The sequence below is a fragment of the Dreissena polymorpha genome, chromosome 16 (genome assembly GCF_020536995.1).
Source record: "Dreissena polymorpha isolate Duluth1 chromosome 16, UMN_Dpol_1.0, whole genome shotgun sequence".
Classification (NCBI taxonomy): domain Eukaryota; kingdom Metazoa; phylum Mollusca; class Bivalvia; order Myida; family Dreissenidae; genus Dreissena; species Dreissena polymorpha.
Genome location: NC_068370.1, coordinates 40,472,060 through 40,491,853, shown reverse-complemented (window position 1 = coordinate 40,491,853; position 19,794 = coordinate 40,472,060). Strand labels below are relative to the sequence as shown.

The window sequence follows — 19,794 nt, the reverse complement described above, 5'->3', positions numbered from 1 at the left end:
ATGTGGTGAAATATTATAGTTCTCTACCAAGTTTGTTCAAATTATGCTCCTGGGGTCAAATTTGACCCTGCCCCAGGGGGTCACAAAATTGAACATATGCTTATATAAGGCCTATTTTGTGAAACTTAAAAAATATTCTTGTCCATAACCATCGGGCCTAGGGCTATCAAATTTGGTATGTAGTGACATCTAATAGTCCTCTCCCAAATTTGTTCAAATTTTATCCCTTGGGTCAAACTTGACCCTGCCCCGGGGGGTCACAAAATTGAACATATTCTTATATAAGGCCTATTTTGTGAAAACTTCAAAAATCTTCTTGTCCATAACCATCCGGCCTAGGGCTATTAAATTTGGTATGTAGTGACATCTAATAGTCCTCTACCAAATTTGTTCGAATTATGCCCCTGGGGTTAAATTTGACCCAGCCCAGGGGGTCACAAAAGTGTACATGTGCTTAAATAGGGCCTATATTTAAGTATTTTCACATGCCGAGAATATTTGTTTCAGCCTTTTTTTCAGCAGTGGAGCGATACAGGGCCATCATGGCCCTCTTGTTTCTATATTTAGAATATTTCTTTTAGAAATTCCTTTTAGCAAACAGCGCAGACCCTGATGAGACGCCGCATCATGCGGCATCTCATCTTGGTTTACGCTGTTTGCCAAGGCCTTTTTTCTAAACGCTAGGCATAAATGGGTTAAGTGTGGATGCAACAAGTAATGCTTCAAGTGTGTAATTTATGCGAAAAGTGTTCACATTTATAGGTTCATCTTTGCGATCTATAATTATTTTAGCCTTTCTTGTTGACTTAATGAAATACAAACTTTTATTCATGCAATTTATTGATGATTTCCATTGTTACCTTGACTACTCTTTTTTTCAGATCCGATAGAGGTAGACTTCGATGAAGTGGTAAGTGTTGTGATTTCTTCTGTATTGATACATGTACATAGAACTGCTCATGGAACAACAATCTCCATGGATACAAATGTTGTCTGAATCTTGAATATTTAACCAATTTTGAAAATCCAAACTTAACTGTTATAAGGATTTTAATTTGTTGTTATTTTAAGTGGAGTCTGAGATAGAATAAATCTATATATGAGTCATTTTTGTAAGTTTCCAAACAAAGGCAGTTGTTTACAGAAATAAAAAACATACATTTGTATCTACTTGATGACTGTTAAAATTAGGAAAAGCATCAAAAGCTAACACTTTATTTCAGTATATTAAGGCATAATAAAATGACCAAATTAAATTGTCGACATTATATAACCACAGAATTGTGGCCCTTTTGGGGTATATTGGGTAATTCACCCCCTGTTTTTTACAACAAAAGGGTTTGTGAAAATTCAATAGAGTTTTAGCAAAAAAATTCACCCCCTACTTTTGAGCTTAATTGGGTTTTTGAAGTTTGAACCCTGGTTTTTTTAACTCAATTGGGTAATTTAGGGAATGACATATATACTATAATAAAAAAATACTAAGGTTACTATATTATTTATACAAATGGAATTCAAAAATGTACCTGTACATAACAACAAACAATTACTAAATTCAGGGTTTTTTTTGGCCCGATTTTATAGCCGAAATTCGGCTATGTTCCCAATCCCAAAAAGTATACTTTTTTCCCAAAATGTGGCAAAAAATTCCCAATTTCAAAAAAAAAAAAAAAAATTTTTTTTTTTTTTTTTTTTTTAGAAATAAGTCTTATGTGTATTTTATCTCAATTTAAATTCAATTACATCTAACAAAGTTTTATATGATTTTTTTCTTTTAATTTGAATGATTGTAAAGAGTTAAATCAAATTTAGTATTTCCCTAATTAGTGGACTTTTCGTGTGGAAAAAAAGGCTAATGAATTTATTTTCCCAATTTCATGAAAATGCCGATAAAATTCCCAATTCCAAAGCCATGGGCTATCTTCCCAAAAAGTGGAAAAAAAAACCCTGAAATTTCTTATCAAAGTTCATTCATTTTTTGCGTTCAATAAGACCCAGTTGGTGAAAATCGCTGCACAATTGACTGTTCAAAGCGATGCACCCCGTTTTCAGGTCATTTTGAGTTGAATACCTTGAAAATGAAAGTAGAAATCAGACGGATCTACGAAAAATTACAATAATACCCCAAAGATCGATAATCGCAGGAAAGACTGCCTTCTTTTTTTCATATAAACTATCCAGCACATTTTTGTACGGAAAATAACCAGTCTAAAAAATACACCCGGTTTTCGTAAGAATTGCGTTTTGTGACGCAAGGTTTTTCACGGGAATTACGTTATTATCCCCACGCTTTTCGGAGAAAAAGTGGGGATATTGTGCTGATGTCGGTCTGTCTGTTCGTCCGTCCGTCCTGGCCACCTGCTCCTCCTACACTATTAGCACTAGAACCTTAAAACTTACATACATGGTAGCTATGAGCATATGTGCGACGGTGACAGTGACGAAATTTTGATCTGACCCCTGGGTCAAAAGTAATGGGGGTTGGGGCGGGGCCGGGTCAGAGATTTTCCTGCGACCGCAATTTGAAAAAGGCTCATAACTACTGTGTCCCTTCAGATATTGCTTTCATATTTGGTATGCATGTGTATCCAGACAACATCTATCCATGCGCATAAAATTTTTGACCCCTGTGACCTTGACCTTGAACTTTGGGTCAGTTTTTAGGTTTCGAAATCTGCCACCACGATTTGAAAAAGACTCAGAACTACTGTGTCCCTTCAGATATTGCTTTCATATTTAGTATGCATGTGTATCTGGACAACACCTTTTCATGCGCATACAAATTTTGACCCCTGTGACCTTGACCTTGAACTTGGGGTCAGTTTTCAGGTTTCGAAATCTGCGACTGCGATTCGAAAAAGGCTCATAACTACTGTGTCCCTTCAGATATTGCTTTCATATTTGGTACGCATGTGTATCTCGACAAGACCTTTCCATGCGCATGAAATTTTTTACCACTGTGACCTTGACCTTGAACTAAGGGTCCGCGTTTAGATTTTGAAATCTATTATGTGGTTATCTACCCAATCAGAAGAAGTGCAAGCATTTTCATCGGACAAAGGAATTTTTTTTAAACAATGAAGCTTGTGTATTGAAAACACATATAGAGTTACACAGTAGTGGCGCAGAGATGTATTAAGTAGTCAATTGTTTGTGTTAACTCATCTGTGAAATAGTTTAGCTCATCCATCTAATGTTTATACAAGGGATTATAAAATATTGGCGCAAAGGGGCACCTGTATATGAGAGAAGAGATAGAATGCAGTCAAGCATAAAAAGCATGAGAAACTCATGGAATAGAGCCTCAAGAATCTATAAAAGAACTGAAACTTTCAATTTGTTCAATTACACTTTTAGACTCATTACTGAAAATCTGTCAAAATGTTCAAGTGGGAAAAATGTGAGAAACAATTTAAAGCAAGATGGACTTTAACAGGCACATCAAAGACATACATGAAATTCAAAATTTTTATTGTTGTGTACAAGATTGTGACAGAAAATTTCTGAGACGCTACTATTTAGTCAACCATTTAACCTCAAAACATAACTTTTCCAAAACAGGATCAAGAAGATTGGCTATAGGAGAGCATGTTCAGCCATCTCATAAGTCATTCCAATGAGGATGACATGTACATAACGGACGTCGGTGAAGTTGATTCAGTATTAGATTTGTTAGGAGAGCAGGATGAGGAGGAGAAATTAGGGTATAGATTTTCACTCATTTTTTAGGTTATTTTACATTAACTTCTTCATTTCTACACCAAATTACTTCAAATTTATACTGAACATCTCTTATGACAATACGGTCAATCTCAACTATGCATGGCCCCATTACCAACCCTGGGGCGCCCCTGGGTCAAACATGCGGCGTGGGGATACGCGTCAGCCTCTGCCGCGCCATTTCTAGTTAAATTTGTATTTGCATTTTTGTATGCTTTATTTAGAAATTAATTTCGATTTTTGTTATTTTAATTGCGTAATAACGCAAATACGCCTGTTATCTATAGCCCTGTGGGAGGCTCATCTTTCTCTTGCCAATTGATTTAATCCAATAATTTATTAAATACTGAAGATTGATTATATCCTAGAAGGGAGTAACTGTTCCATAAAAAGGCCGTTTAATTTTGATGATGCTCAATTCACGTCACCTTGTTGAAATTCACAGTAATTGTTAAAGCATAGATTTCCAATGCCCCAAAATGGATGCAAATTGTAAGTTTTATTGTTAATTAACAGTGATGTTCTTGGAGACAATCAAGTGATCAAATAAAAAGCATAGTCAACATGGTTACTCAAACCTTGGCACCCGCTAGCAGGCTTGTGACTTGCAGCATCATACTGGACAAACAAGCAAAACTCGGCAAACTTTCAAAACCAAATTTAATGGAACATCGGCAAGATAAAGTACAATGAAATGTACATATTTGACATGAGTCTATCTAACAAGAATTTCTGGTTTATTTGTACATTTGTATTGAAAGTTCTTAGTTTAAAAGTGACCCTTTATATTTGGCAATAAGGATGTTTTTACCCTAAATATTTTACTTAGATTGCATCGATAAAAATGATACCCAATCTGCTGTTAAGTTCTCGACTCTGTGGCAAAGTAACCTTATTTTGTATCGTTTGAACAGTTTGCCACCATTGTATTTGCAGATCGAATCATTTGGAGATCTTGAGAGCTTGATATTTAATTTATATCAGAATCTTGATTTAGAACTTGATTTCAATCCCCAGCGATTGAAACGAATTCAAGTCTAGTCATTATAACGCTATTTACACAACCATTGAAGCTTGTTGAAAAACGATAAAAGATAGTGAATTGTAGTACAAAAACTTGTGTTGACTGTAAATAATATGCCAAAGACCTGTCTATTTACACTTTATTGTTATATAACAGGCTTAAATGATCGTAAATTATTAGTGAAGTGAGATATTTCGGTAGCTAGATTGTTGAGCAGTGTTTGATTTGAAATGTATTGATTTATTTGAATGACATTTGTGAGCTTCAAGAAAGAAACTGCACCTGAGTTGGTTGTCTGTATTTTAAAAAAAAGAAGAAATAATAGGCCTGATGTAATATGATGTTAGAATTTTGTATGACATTGCATATATGTTTATTTTTTTCCGCCAAACGATGTTACATCACTGTATGACGTTGACATCACTTCCTGTATTTTATTATAATTCACAGTACTGATGTTATGTGATGTATTTTCCCAGGAAAGTGTGAAGGGAGGTCTTGCTGGGCAATGGATGGGTGTCCCCTCCCCATGGTATTCGAACATTGTACGCTTTAGAACATTTATGCTGCATTTTAAGGTGTAATTCATTGTCTATGTACTGTATTTGTTTTAATTAATTGTAAAACAAAATATTTACCATGGAACACATGATTCACAGAAGTTATTGATCTCCAAGTAAAAACGTTCTGTCTTACAAATGTTTAATAAAATTCATGTAGCTAACTGACATCCATTCTATATATTGCAAACTCCAATAGGACCATGTTGTATGGAAATAGCTCTTGTTTTGTGATTCGAATGTAACAAGCCTTAAGTTGCAAAATAATGCAGATGTTTCAAAGTGTCTAGCTTTAAGGTAATTATTAGACACAAATATGTTAAACAAGTTTAAAAGTCAGATAGTTAAACAATGCAAATACAATCAGTAAAACTTTGTATTAATGTCAATATTTTTATAAAGTTCATGTTGTCTCTTGCCCAGGTTCAAATAAATATTACAGCATTTAACTGCAGCTTAATGCTAATGCTAATTCAGCAAAGAATATGATTACCAACAAATCTGTTTTGTCTCATGTGTCCTCAGTTGCAACCTAGTACATATAATTGAATCAAATAGCATTGGCAATACAGTGACCATTTGGTCTACTTTATTATCGTGCGATTAAAATCAGTTAATTGATTGACATTGATGATATGTCAAGAAAACTGTATTTGGCTACAGCTTTATCTTCATAAACTGCATACAATCCAAAAATAATATAATTACTATGTTTTAAGGTAATTTTGGTGCAAGAAAATGTTAAGCCAGGGAGAGCCCTGATCTATCTAAGGGAATCCCTGTGTGTATGTATAGTTAAAAAATAACTAGTATAATAAACTAACACGTGTATACCAAAAATTTAATTGTGCCCCCTTTCAAAGAAGAGTGGGTATAATTTTATACCCTTGGATCGAATGATCGGGGGTATATTGTTTTTGGTCTGTCTGTCATTCTGTCCCAAAACTTTAACCTTGGTTATATCTTTTGCATTATTGAAGATAGCAACTTGATATTCGGCATGCATGTGTATCTCATTGAGCTGCACATTGTGAGTGGTGAAAGGTCAAGGTCATCCTTCAAGGTCAACGGTCAAATATATGACTTCTAAGTGCAGTAGGAGGCATTGTGTTTCACAAACAAAGATCTTGTTTTGCTGGATGTTGGTCGGTAAGTCTGTTGGTAGACCAGTTTGTTTCCCATCAACAAGTCGTCAACAAATTGACTTATTGGCTTGATACTTCAAATGTGCATTGGCCTTGGACATTGGATGACCCCTATCAAAATTGGGGTCACTAGGTCAAAGCTCATGGTCACAATTAGTGTAAAAATAGTATCCGATCAATAACTCATCAATGAATTGACAAATTGGCTTTATACTTCACATATGCATTGGCATGTGCACTTGTTCAAAGTTCAAGGTCACTGGGACAAAGCGTTAAATTGGTTTCCATGTGATATGTCATCAAAGGATTGAGTGATGGGTGTCAAGGTCCTGTTTTTGGGCATCTGTTCTTAACTGCGGAGCTCTTGTTTAACGAAATGCTTAAAATTTGCATGATATGATCCTGAAACCTGATATACTCTTGATCTTTCTTGAACACTTCACACTTAAATGACCTTAATATGACTGTATATGATTGTAAAGAAAGGAATGTTAACTGCGACAAGTTTTGGCTGAGTTATGGCCCTTTTCCTTTTTTGTCTTCTGTAGAATATGTAGTAGATTTGTGTGTTTCCAAAAAATTGTGGAGGGTGCATCAGTGTCTGTGACATTTTCTCTGTGTTACCAGAGGTTAAACCAGTGTCTGTGACATATTCCTAGTGTCACCAGAGGACAAACCAGTGTCTGTGACATATTCCTAGTGTCACCAGAGGTCAAACCAGTGTCTGTGACATATTCCTAGTATCACCAGAGGACAAACCATGCAGTGTCTGTGACATATTCTTAGTGTTACTTACTGAGTAAACCTTGTTCAAAATTGTGTGTGAGGATTAGGTGGAAAACTTAAACGTTCATTGCTTGATTTTTTGTTGATGTCAAAAAGGAATAAAATAAAAGAATCAAATAAAGTGATGCTAAAAATGTATACTGGTATATACAATTCAGCATGGGATAATAAATAATTGTTAATTCTGTAGTACATAACAAATTCTGTTAAAAATAGACTACGTTATGCAATGCAGTAGGATGAAAAAACAATAATATAGATTTACTTTATAATTTATTACAAATAAAAGTTATATTTATAAATACAACAAATGATTATTAGAAGTGTGAACAGTATTATGTCATTCACATAGTAGTCCATTATGTGTTTTGGGGATATAATAAACAGGGAATTTTGGAAATTTAGGTGATTAAATGAGTATCTAAAGAAGCAACACAGATTTATTGAACATTAAATATTAAACCACTTGACAGAATGCTGCAAATTCACTGATGTTCGAATTAAAGGATCAACAATATCTAAGGTATGTTACTAGTGATTAAAAAGAAGTAGTTTAATTTTAGATTGTCTCCCTTGAAGAAAGGAAATGCTATTAGATTACAATCTATTTATTCCAATCCTGATAAAATTAAATGTACATGCCACAATTGGAAGAAAAACTGAATGCAAAGTTTAGCTTATCAAAGCCATCTAAATAACCATTCCTTTAAGAACATTTTTATGCCCCCAGTAGGGTGGCATATAGCAGTTGAACTGTCCGTCAGTGTGTCAGTCAGTATGTCAGTCTGTCCGTCTGTCCGAAAAAAAACTTTAACGTTGGCCATAACTTTTGCAATATTGAAGATAGCAACTTGATATTTGGCATGCATGTGTATCTCATGAAGCTGCACATTTTGAGTGGTGGAATTTCAAGGTCAAGGTCTTCCTTCAAGGTCAAAGGTAAAAAAAATCAAAAAAAAAATCAAAGCAGCGTTCTCATGAAGCTGCACATTTTGAGTGGTGGAAGTTCAAGGTCAAGGTCATCCTTCAAGGTCAAAGGTATTTTTTTATTTTATTTCAAAGTGGCGCAATAGGGGGCATTGTTTTTCTGACGAACACATCTCTTTTTCATTAAACATAACCATAATAATAGTGTAATATAATGGACTACAAGTAATCCTAAGCAAAACTAATAATAAGGTTTCATAACATGTAACATTATCTAAGATATGGGCAAAGACCTACTCACCGAATGTTGACAGATTCTGACAGTTCGTTGAATTACACGACATGTGCATGTTGAACAGTTTACTGAGGTTTCATGCATATATCATTTTATCTACATCTTAATCCTTATAATCCTTAAATGTTACTCACAACTTTAGTTATTAATCCTCGTTCCTATGATTGTAATTCCATAAAGAATAACACTTCCTTGTCACTCATAAACAGTGTCGACCATGCTTGTGACGTCATAAAAAGATATTTGTGATTTTAGCAAAAGACTGTGCCATATAGTTAAAGGTTACAGTAAACTATGTTTTATTGTATTAATGCTAACGATTTGCTACTGTTTTATTTCAAGTTATTGTCATTTGATTGATAAGCACAGATATAACATTTGAAACTATTTCCTGATGTGCGGAAGCGTTTTGAAGAGTTCATTTTAGCGTGCATATTTGATTGGATGTCAGTGGTTCAAATCGGCGATTCGAGCATTCTGATTGGTCGGAGCTGTCGCATAACCGTTTACGGAGTCTGAGGAATTGTATCAAGGGGCATCCATATAAAAGACGCGCCGCAGACGACTTAGGACATTCAACTTTTCGGCCACACAACTTCCAAAATTATTTAAACTTTAAAAACCTTTAATAATAATAATAACAAGAAAGAACTGGGATGTCGGACAAAATGTAACTATATTATATTCTTATACATTTGTTGTTTCATGTTGGTATATTTTGAGAAGTGTAAATAAATTAAGTCTCACTGTTTTCATTTCTTTATTCTGGAAGACATCTATTCACAGACTAATATCATTTTAATAAACTAGTAACTACCTGGTTGATAGAAAGGAAACAGTATTTACCGACGGCACGAAACCGTTACAATATAATGTGTATTTATATAAAATGTGTGTAGCTTGATTTATATTTAAGTATTGTTTGATACTGATTAAACTTATAAAATTTGCACAATATTTGAAAGTGAATTTTTTTTTTCTCATTAATGGGTTGAATTCATATTGACCATGTTATTATACACCCACAAAGTTTATGGGGGACTATAGGAGTGAGCTTGTCTGTTGTTTGGTCTGTCTGTCGGTCGGTCCGTATTAAGTGTCCGCTCTCTAATTCAAGTTGTTTTCATCAGATCTTCACCAAACTTGGTAAGATGTTGTATCTAGATGATGTCTTGGTCAAGTTCGAATATGGGCCATGCCGGGTCCAAAACTAGGTCGTGGGGTCACTTAGTGCCTTTTCAACATTCAGCATGGTGTCTGCTCTCTAATTCAAGTGGTTTTCATCCGAGCTTCACCAAACTTGGTCAGAAGTTGAATCTAGATGATGTGTAGGTAAAGTTCAAACATGGGCCATGCTGGGTCAAAAACTAGGTCATGGGGTCACTTAGTGCGTTATAAACATTGAGTATGGTGTCCGCTGTTTTATGTGAAGACAACATGCAAAATATTCTGTGTCAATGCATCATGTGGGGGTATTCATCATGTCTGTGACAAAGCTCTAGTAATCCCTCTCGTTGTTCATGCATCCTTCTGGAACAATTCTGTGTCTGGAGCAATTGTTCGGAACTTCTTGGGCCTACAAATGTATTTGATTGTTACTTGGTATGAGTACATATAGAAAAAATTCATAGATTTGCAACACAAAACATTGCTTTCAAACTGACACCAATAAATATAATCACAGTTTGCAACTTCGCTCTTGCTTAATTCAAAAGTTTCATGTTGGCAAGTGTTTTTATGTCCCCCACCTCTATAGTGGGGGACATATTGTTTTTGCCCTGTCGGTTGGTTGGTTGGTTGGTTTGTATGTTTGTTTGTTTGCTCCAACTTTAACATTTTGCCATAACTTTTGCAATATTGAAGATAGCAACTTCATATTTGGCATGCATGTGTATCTCATGGAGCTGCACATTTTAGTGGTAAAAGGTCAATGTCAAGGTCATCCTTCAAGGTCAAAGGTCAAATATATAGCTTCAAAGCAGCGCAGTAGGGGACATAGTGTTTCTGACAAACACATATCTTGTTTTAAACTTAAACTTGCTCTCTGCACAGGCTAATCAGGGACAACACTTTACGCCTAGACCAGATTTTCATTTAGAAGATAGTGTTTTTCCCAGGGGGCAAAGGGGCATGGCACATTACTTTAAAAAGGGCATTTTAACGTACAGTTTAGGCAAAAAAGGGCAAAAACATTCTGTGAATACCTGGTTTTGAGAGAAACATGTAATCGCATCAGAGGCAGTTGTGGGGAAAAAAATGAAAATATAAACAAGCACACATAATGGTAATTGATGCATTTAACTTACTTGAATTAATATTAATGTATTTACCTTGCAATGTCTATTTTAGTTCCATGCTGTTTCAGTAAACGGTGCAGCACTACAAACAAAATAAAGCAATATATGCATATGAATTTGATTTTACACAGATTCACTAACATATAAATGAAACCATGTTTGTCTTCCCATTTTCCAACGATAATCTGGCCAGATGTTTTTACTTTGCGAGTAAACTGCTAATACTCATTTATGTGACATACATCCACTGATAAGATTACTAATAAATATGTTATTGGTATCTTAAACGTGTAATGCATTGTCGATTATCACTGGCATTTCATCAATCCCTTTCTAAATGTATGCTCTCCGTCGTTAATTCGATCGTTATTTGCCATTTTTGCAGAGTCTGAATTTATTTTCTGTACAGTCTGCCATCTTGTTAAAAGGATGTCAGCGACAGGTGCGCACAGCAGTTTAAAACTGCATAATATGTCCGTAAATACGCGATTCACATTTTGTTATGCTCCCCCCAAAAAAATTTGAGGAGCATATAGTTGCCGCTTCGTCTGTCTGTCCGTCCATTTGTCCGTCTGTGCACAATTTTTGTCCGGGCTATTTCTCAGCAACTAATGACTGGAATTCAATGAAACTTTATGGGAAGCTTCACTATCAAGAGATGTGCATATTATCAGCGGGTTATGGTCAGATGATTTTTCACAGAGTTATGGCCCTTTGAAATTTTCCATAATCTGTACATATATTGCAATTCTCGTCCGAGCTCTCAGGGCAACAGATAAGGTTCGTTTTATCGTTTTTACGATTTGTATTTGACAGAAAACGAATTGAAATTAAAAATCAATTGTACAGAAAACGATTATGAAAATGGAAAACGAATTGAAATCGTTTCTAGGTCGTTTTAGTTGTTCCGTTTTCCGCCATACCGCATTAAATTATAATTAGTGTATTGTAACCTTTAGTGCGGCCTTAATATTTTCAGTTAGTTCATATGGACACTGTTTTGGGCCGGTGTCAATATAAAAAGTTACTTCTGCCGAAATAAGTTCGGGAAAAGGTTCTCTGTTAAACGCGGTCGGGTTAGGAAAATTTCATAAACGGCGTGCGCGCCCAATATTTTACAATTCGTTATGAGACCCAAACCGTCGGGAAAAGAAATTGTGAAGAGGATACTATCACATTTAAAAGTGCAGGTGGTGACAGATTCTGAAATACTGGCTTGTCATTGATGGAGAGGGTTTGGCAATGTGAGTATGATCTGAGACTGAAAGGAAGGAGTGTTGAAACTGGTTTAAACAAAATGACTCCATCATCCATTTGTCAATATACAATTAGTACTAATAAGAATTGCTGAGAATTATTAATATCCAAAAAAGAAGCGCTAATATGATCCAGAAATATATGTACGTTTTTATCAAATTGTAAAAAAAACTAATTGACAAATAGTTATGAGGGAAAAAACTAATTGTTACAAAAAGCTTCCAGTGAAAACTAATTGACCCAAAATCTTATCTGTTGCCCTGGACTATTTCTCAGCAACTAATGACTGGAATTCAATGAAACTTTATGGGAAGCTTCACTATCAAGAGGCGATGTGCATATTATCAGCGGGTTCTGGTCGGATGATTTTTCACAGAGTTATGGCCCTTTGAAATTTTATATAAAAATATTCTTGTCCCCCCAACTACTGTGCCCTCAAGACGTTTCCTTTTATCTGAATATATAGTGCAATATTGTGACCAAAAAAACCTTTGGGAGCATCACCCGTCTCCAACGGTTTCTGGTTTACTTAGTATACAAAACAGTAATTCTTTCAATAATTAATTATCTTAAAGACGATAACGATAAAGATACAAATGCAGTGTGCGAATTTCACTTTTGAAACTACTAGCCCGTTCGGGCTACCATACGGAATTTTTCACTAGCCCCAACCAAAGTTTACTAGCCCGAACTGTTTATCACAAGTTTTTAAAAGAAGTTAATATTTTTGACAGTTCTTGATAGTTTTTATTGCAGGTAGGGTGTAATTGATAAGGATTGCAAATAACAGTTCATCCCAATTAACTGGAAATGTTATTATAATATTTCAATGACACAATACGATTATAATATTGATGTATGAAGGTACATGTCAATCAATACCTAACATGTAGTAAAGATGCAAAGGTTTATATCCAGTCTGTAAATTATTTTTAGGTGTCAATTGTCCAAATTTGTAATGCGAAAAATTAAGCCGAGAGTCTGAGGCCGTATGATAAAGCGAATAAAGGGCAGTGTCCCCTCCCTCTAGCTTATTGTTCTTTTTTTTATAGTCTTTCTTGGTCCAATTCTGGTGAGTACAATGTGAAAAATTATCAACGAGACCATCCGTAGCACAGAATCTGTATTCATCGTTATATATGTGTTTTTATCAAGACCGTCGAAAATAAATTACAATCGACATAAAATACCGTATCCTGAAACGACTGTCCGAAAACATATCAAGATACGTCTTTTGCACGTGAAATAAAATGTGCATATTGTTTGACTGCCGAAAATGAAAACCAGTACAAAGGAACCAAGCAAATACGCAATCAATATATAATTTGGTTGACATATTCTTTTAAAATATGATGTTGCAATGCTTTAATTCGCCAATAGATCATTAAAAATTCAAGATGGCGGACTTTTAAAACATTCGTAGAATTGTACGGTTTTAAGAAAGTACAGCATATTGAACAACCTGGGTAGATCCGCATTTTAAATGCACGGTATCAAAAAAAAAAATCGTCATTCAAACTCTCGTCATGTCAAAATAATCGGGAGGGTGAGGAAACGCGATATGACGCTAAATAAACGCTAGATATGGTTCAAACAATGGATGAAAATAATATTTTTGAGCATTTTTAATTTTCAAAAGTTGGAAAAATCACTAGTACCTAGGGAAATGCAGTAGCCCGAAACGAGATCAACCTGACGCGGGCTATTGGGCTAGTGCTAATTTCGAACACTGCAAATGGTGTTTTTTTAATTTAATTATGCGTTAAAAGTAAAGTTTTGATATAATTGAATTATGCATGAAATACACAATTTCCATATGGATTACATCGAGGTTTTCATCAAGTCACTGATTAGTTACTGTTCACGATTTTATCGTGGACGAGTACACATTTCGGACCAATTAGTGTGCTTGGTATAACAATCGATATCCATTAATATTCACACAGGTTATTTTCGCATGACGAATTCACAACCATGCGAATCTTCGCTGCCTTGGGGCCATAATCTGATAATAGTCGGCTTAGAAGTTTGGTTAAACGGCAATTAAGATGTTATCAATAAAGCCACGTGGCGGCAATAGAGGACGGAAAACAGCAGATGCTCATGAAAGGGCAAGGCGGCACCCTTTGGAAAGTGCAGTGTGGCGCTAAATGGCTTTGAAAGGGGGCAGCGTGGCGCTACAAAAAAGGGCATGGCACCGCATCATGCTAAAACGGCTTCGATAAAACACTAAGAAACTTCAACGGAAGTTCAATTTAAGCTGAAAGTTTTGTTCCTGATTAGCCAGTGCAGTCAACACAGGCTAATCTGGGACGACACTTGTCGCATATGCATAAAGCCCGTTTTGACAGCTTGTTGCTCAAATTTAAGTGTATCTGTGCAATGGCTTTTAATAAAAACATAATACCAAAAGCATAAGATTGACAAAAAGAGAAATCAATTTTCATGTTAATAAGTTTGTAACGTTAAATTAGTTACAAATTAAAGAATCTACAAAACAAAAAACTTGAAAATAACAATGATACAAATGACGTTTCTAAAAATGTTAATTAGATTATAATATTTAATAAGTAACACATTAGAAAAATCTAAATTACATGTTCAGTTAATATCTTTTATATGATTACAGTACCCATAAGAATTTTTGTTATTTGTAATTTAATGATTTTAGTGCATTTTAGTTATGATTTACAGCTCATGTTAAAGGGGCCTTTTCACAGATTTTGACATGTTTTGAAGTTTGTCATTAAATGCTTTATATTGATAAATGTAAACATTGGATCTAAAAAGCTTCAGTGAAAAATTAAGAATAGAATTTAAAAAATGGAAAAAAAAAAGTAGCCCGCAGCAGGACTCGAACCAGTGACCACCGGAGTCCTGGAGTTAACACTAGGAAAAACTAATTAGACTGCTCGGCCATCCTGCCAAATATGAACGTGTAACGTATTTTATACTTTATATAAGCAGTCTTCGTTGTTTCACAAAATTAAACGACAACAACAGAACTCTCCAAATTATTCAATCGTTTTGCGTTGCAACGCTTTATAATTTTCAGGTTTTTCAATCGTCAAAAGATGCATAAAATGGCTATATTAGACAATGGTAACTGTTCAGTATTACTGTTTCCTCACAAATATCATAACAAAAAAAAATGCGAATCTGAAACAACTTTTTTCAATTTTGTCAATTTACCAAAACGTGAAAAGATCCCTTTAATTGAAAACAAATTTTTATTAAGTTCATTAGTCAAACGATTAAATTTCCAAATTCTTCTGCCTTAATAATGCCTATTACATTCATAATGCAGTAACAATCATTAAGCTACGTCATTAAGCAAAGGTGATTACAGACACCGTAAGAAAAAGCACATTAACTTTTAAATATCCCTAGTTAGAGATCAGTTTTAATCAGTATTAAAGTATAAGTTTCAATGTGAACGATTAACACACATCCAATAGTTCATTGTTAGTTTGAACCGGTTACAAGATAAATTACATAATTGTATTAATGTCTCTCTTTTTTTGAGATCTTACACTCTCTGGCATATTCATTGTAAATATTATTTCCCAATCTCCAATACTTAAAATAATCTTTCCACTAGGAGAGTTTTTATGGCTGGCAAAGACTTTAACTTCTGAAAAGTGACGTTTACTTTTGGTCAATACTTTTCATGAAGGATTATTCTCAACACTTCTTACTTCAACATGTAGATCCCAGTGCTCGATTTCATATTGTTCAATAGGCTTTGTAACCTAATGGCTACAAAGTGGTTTAATAAATAGCAAGTATAGGAATCGGAAATTTGATTTGTAATGTGTCAGAACAAAATGGATTTGTAACAGTGTGAACAGAATGTTTAATTGGAATTTATGAAAGTGGTACTTGGCAAAAAGTATCCATGGTTTGTTTGTGAGTCAGTTGGCATTTTATTGTTGTTGCCATGGATCTTATTGTGGAACAGGCCAAAACACTGGTAAGATTTAGAACTTTAGATTATTATTTTTTTGTGGGTGCTGAAAATGTACGCTGCAATTATGTATTGGTACATGTGGATCCTGTTGGAGTGCTTTGATCTAAAATGCATTGTAAGCAAAACTTTTCAGTGATCTGTAAATACTTCTATGTTATAACATGGCTATGGTGTGCCATTGGCCCATATTGACGCACCTTCTGCAGTATTTGAGGGCTGATGCCTCCGAATGTGTGCCTTTGTGCGTATAGGGCACACAATAGGTGTGTTGTAACCTATTTATTTCATACCTTAAAAGTGTTATGACTGCATAATTTAGCACAATTTATTTAAGTTTGAGAATTGAATGTGTGTTTTTATTATTTTCTATTTGAAAAGTACGCAAAAAAATGACATTATTTTTGGTTATGTAAATGTTGTCATTTTCAGGGAAGTAGAAAAGCGATGTTGGCACACCTTTTGTGTATGTCTGGCCTTTTAAATCCATATGAAAATAATATCAACATTGCAATGAAGTTGTAATGATCAATTAATCAATTATGGTCTTGTACAAAAAATACCATGTGGCAATATTTTATTTGGTTAAACTTGTTCCAATACCATTAATAAACATACAATTTTGCTTAGTTTATTGTACGAGAATATTTGGTGACTATATCAGAAGTTTATTGGATCTTTATGTTGCAAACAATTGTCTAAGCTTAATATAATCCATTTATGCCTAGTGGACTCTCCAATCCTTCTAAATTGGATCAATTTATTTCCAAAATTAGGGATGTCTAGTATATTTATTTCTGTATTTAGAATATTTTTACAGAAATTCCTTTAAGCATACAGCGCAGACCCAGATGGGACACCACATCATGCGGGGTCTCATATGGGTCTACGTTGTTTGCCAAGGCCTTTTTTTCTAGACGCTAGGCATATATGGGTTAAGCATACAAAAAGATTATTACTTTATTAGGTTTGCAGTAATATTTAATCTCAAAGAGCATGGCATTGTGTTGTCGATCATTAATGCAAAGAATGAATAAATTACTAATAACAAATAAAAAATAATCTTTAGAAAAGCACATTACATTTTGTTACAACACAGGCAAGGTGCAAACAAATAAACATTAATTTTCATTAATATTTGAATTATGGATTGCATTGAATTCCATGTTTTACTGCCAATATACCATGACGGGTGGTAATTTACTACTCTAGTGTATTAACCCCAGAGGCGTGTGCCTAGAGAATGTAATGCATTAACCCTTTGCATGCTGGGAAATTTGTTGTCTGCTAAAATATCGTCTGCTGAATTTCTAAAATTAGCATTTTCTTCATTTTTTTTCAAAGAATACTATCAGAATAGCAAACAGTTTGGATCCTGATGAGATGCCACGTTCTGTGGCGTCTCATCTGGATCCAAACTTTTTGCAAAGTCCTTCAAAATTTGGTTCCCGCACTGAAAGGGTTAACTGTCAAATTATTGATAATTTTCTAACTGTAGCCATATTTTGGAATAATTACATTGCACATGGATCTGGAACTTACAGTCTTAGAACTAAAATGAAATTCTTGTAATTTCACCCCATTTTATTAATGACTGTCACTCCAAACATGCCAAAAACTGCCAAAATTGTGTCCAATTAAAAAAATATTTATATCCTCTAGTATGTGATGGTTGATATTTAAAGCCTCTATGGTGTTGAGGTAGAGTGTTTGTTTTGAAATCAATATGATCCTGGTTTGATTCCCGCCTCAGGTAAAGTTTTTATTCAACATTTTTTTCTGGCCATTATTAAGTTATTTCAGACAATACCAGATATAAAAGTTGTTTATTAAAAATGAGATGACATTTAAAATAAATACTAAAAAGTGGCAAAGGGTTCTTTTATTTTCCCAGTTAAAATTTCCCATGTCTTTTATTATTGTGGGAAATGTATTCTCAATTCCAATGTTTGACTTTAAATGTACATCAAATTTTAAATGTATCTGAAACTTAAAAGATGTTTTCAGAATTTATGGTATACTCAAACATAAAATTTAAATTAAACATTTGACATAAAAAACATATTTTAAAAATCTATTTTATTTAGCTACAAACTTCCCTGTGGAGTTTGGAAAGCTTTGACGGGTATTTATGGTATAGATATGATTTGAATCTGAGTTAAAACCATTAACAATGATGTCAAAGTTGTCATTTATTCTGAATTTTATAATGTATGGATAATTAAATTCCAAACAGCAGGGTCATTCAGATGTTATTAAATCCTTTCTAAAGGAAAGCTTTCATCTGACTTGAAAATGCTTACTTTTAATGTGCGTAGGCTAGCCAAAGTCAATATTAAAAGTGGAGTTGAAATACCCCTTAACAATCAATGTGAGATAGCAGAGCATTTATTGGATGGGGCAGTGACTCAATTTGGAAGCAAACTGTTATCTGTTCCGACATGAAGGGAAAGACTTTATATTAACATATTCTGTTATAGAAAAAAAATATTGGTTACATTTTTAAGCTCCCCGAAAATTTTTCGGGGAGCATATAGTTGCCAGTTTGAAGTTCCTTCCGTACTTCCTTCCTTCCGTCACACTTTTGTTACCGTTTCTCATATCACCTTCAATACTTTACCGATCTCTTTCATATTTGGCATGTATATATATATATATATATATATATATATATATATATATATATATATAGGTACCTTGCATGGACCTCTACCTTTTGATGAGGTTTGAGGTCTCTGGGGTCAAGGTCACCGAGGCTAATAATAGATTTTTCCGTCACACTTTTGTTACAGTTTCTCATAGCACCTTTAATACTTTAGCGATCTCTTTCATATTTGGCATGTAGGTACCTTGCATGGACCTCTACCTTTTGATGAGGTTTGAGGTCACTGGGGTCAAGGTCAAGGTCACAAAGGCTAATAATAGATTTTTTTTGGTGGTTATTAACACATAGATAGACAAAGCGCATCATCGGGGAGCATCCATCAGTTTCACTGATATTCTTGTTTTGCAGTGTTAAATATAATATTGCAGAATGAAGTGTATTTAAAATTGTGTCGTTCAGTAACTTTTTTATCACTTTCCTTAAAAATATAAACACATATAGCACAAAACTACAATAGCTGTATTATAATGTGTACAAGTCCAAACCAAAGATGAAAGTAACAATGAAAAAATACTGGTACTACAACATGATTAGTTATTGCTATCACCCATGCTTGAAAAATACATATGGATATGAATATACAATTATATACTTGAACCTAACATAAGGCATAAGGATACCTATGTAAACATTTATTAAATATCTATTAGTCATTTTGTGATTGATCCTGGATTATTGCAAAGAATTTGAATTTGATTTTATGTTTGCTTTATATTCAATTACACAAATATCTATCACACCAGTGTCAATAGTTGGTCCACATTTCATATTTGGTTTATGCCCTAAACATTCCAGTGTGAAATTTCTATTTGCTCGAAATGAAATGGGCTTTTCAAATTAGTCTGATTGTCTCCTTACAAATAACACATGCATTTCATGGTGATCAATTATTCTGGAAATTCATAGTGTATTTGTTTAATATTCTGTCTATTTGCTACCATTTTTATATTGGCTGGATAAGTATCGATAGTTTGAAACAAATGTTGAAAATGTTCATACTTTTACACAATATTCAATTGAAAAAGTATGCATTGTATGTTCATGTTGTATTGTTTAACCCTTTGCCACTTAGATACGTATTTGTACGCATATGTAGTCCCTTAGAAAATTAAATTTAATTTAATTTCTTACTAGATTCAAGTTTTAAAGGC

General features: G+C 34.1%; 1 protein-coding gene across 7 annotated transcripts in view; it reads left to right on the top strand.

Annotated features, from left to right (window-relative positions):
• Nucleotides 1-19,794, top strand: part of LOC127861589 (regulator of G-protein signaling 22-like) — a 93,598-nt gene that overhangs the window by 34,410 nt on the left and 39,394 nt on the right. For 3 of the 7 annotated variants that reach the window (XM_052400205.1, XM_052400204.1, XM_052400202.1), the window contains one exon: nt 882-910. In XM_052400205.1, coding sequence (XP_052256165.1) covers nt 882-910 — 29 coding nt within the window. Of the gene's footprint in view, nt 1-881; nt 911-3,579; nt 3,705-5,173; nt 5,290-19,794 lie in introns of those variants that run through there. The other 4 variants (XM_052400203.1, XM_052400201.1, XM_052400207.1 and 1 more) reach the window with 2 other exon arrangements.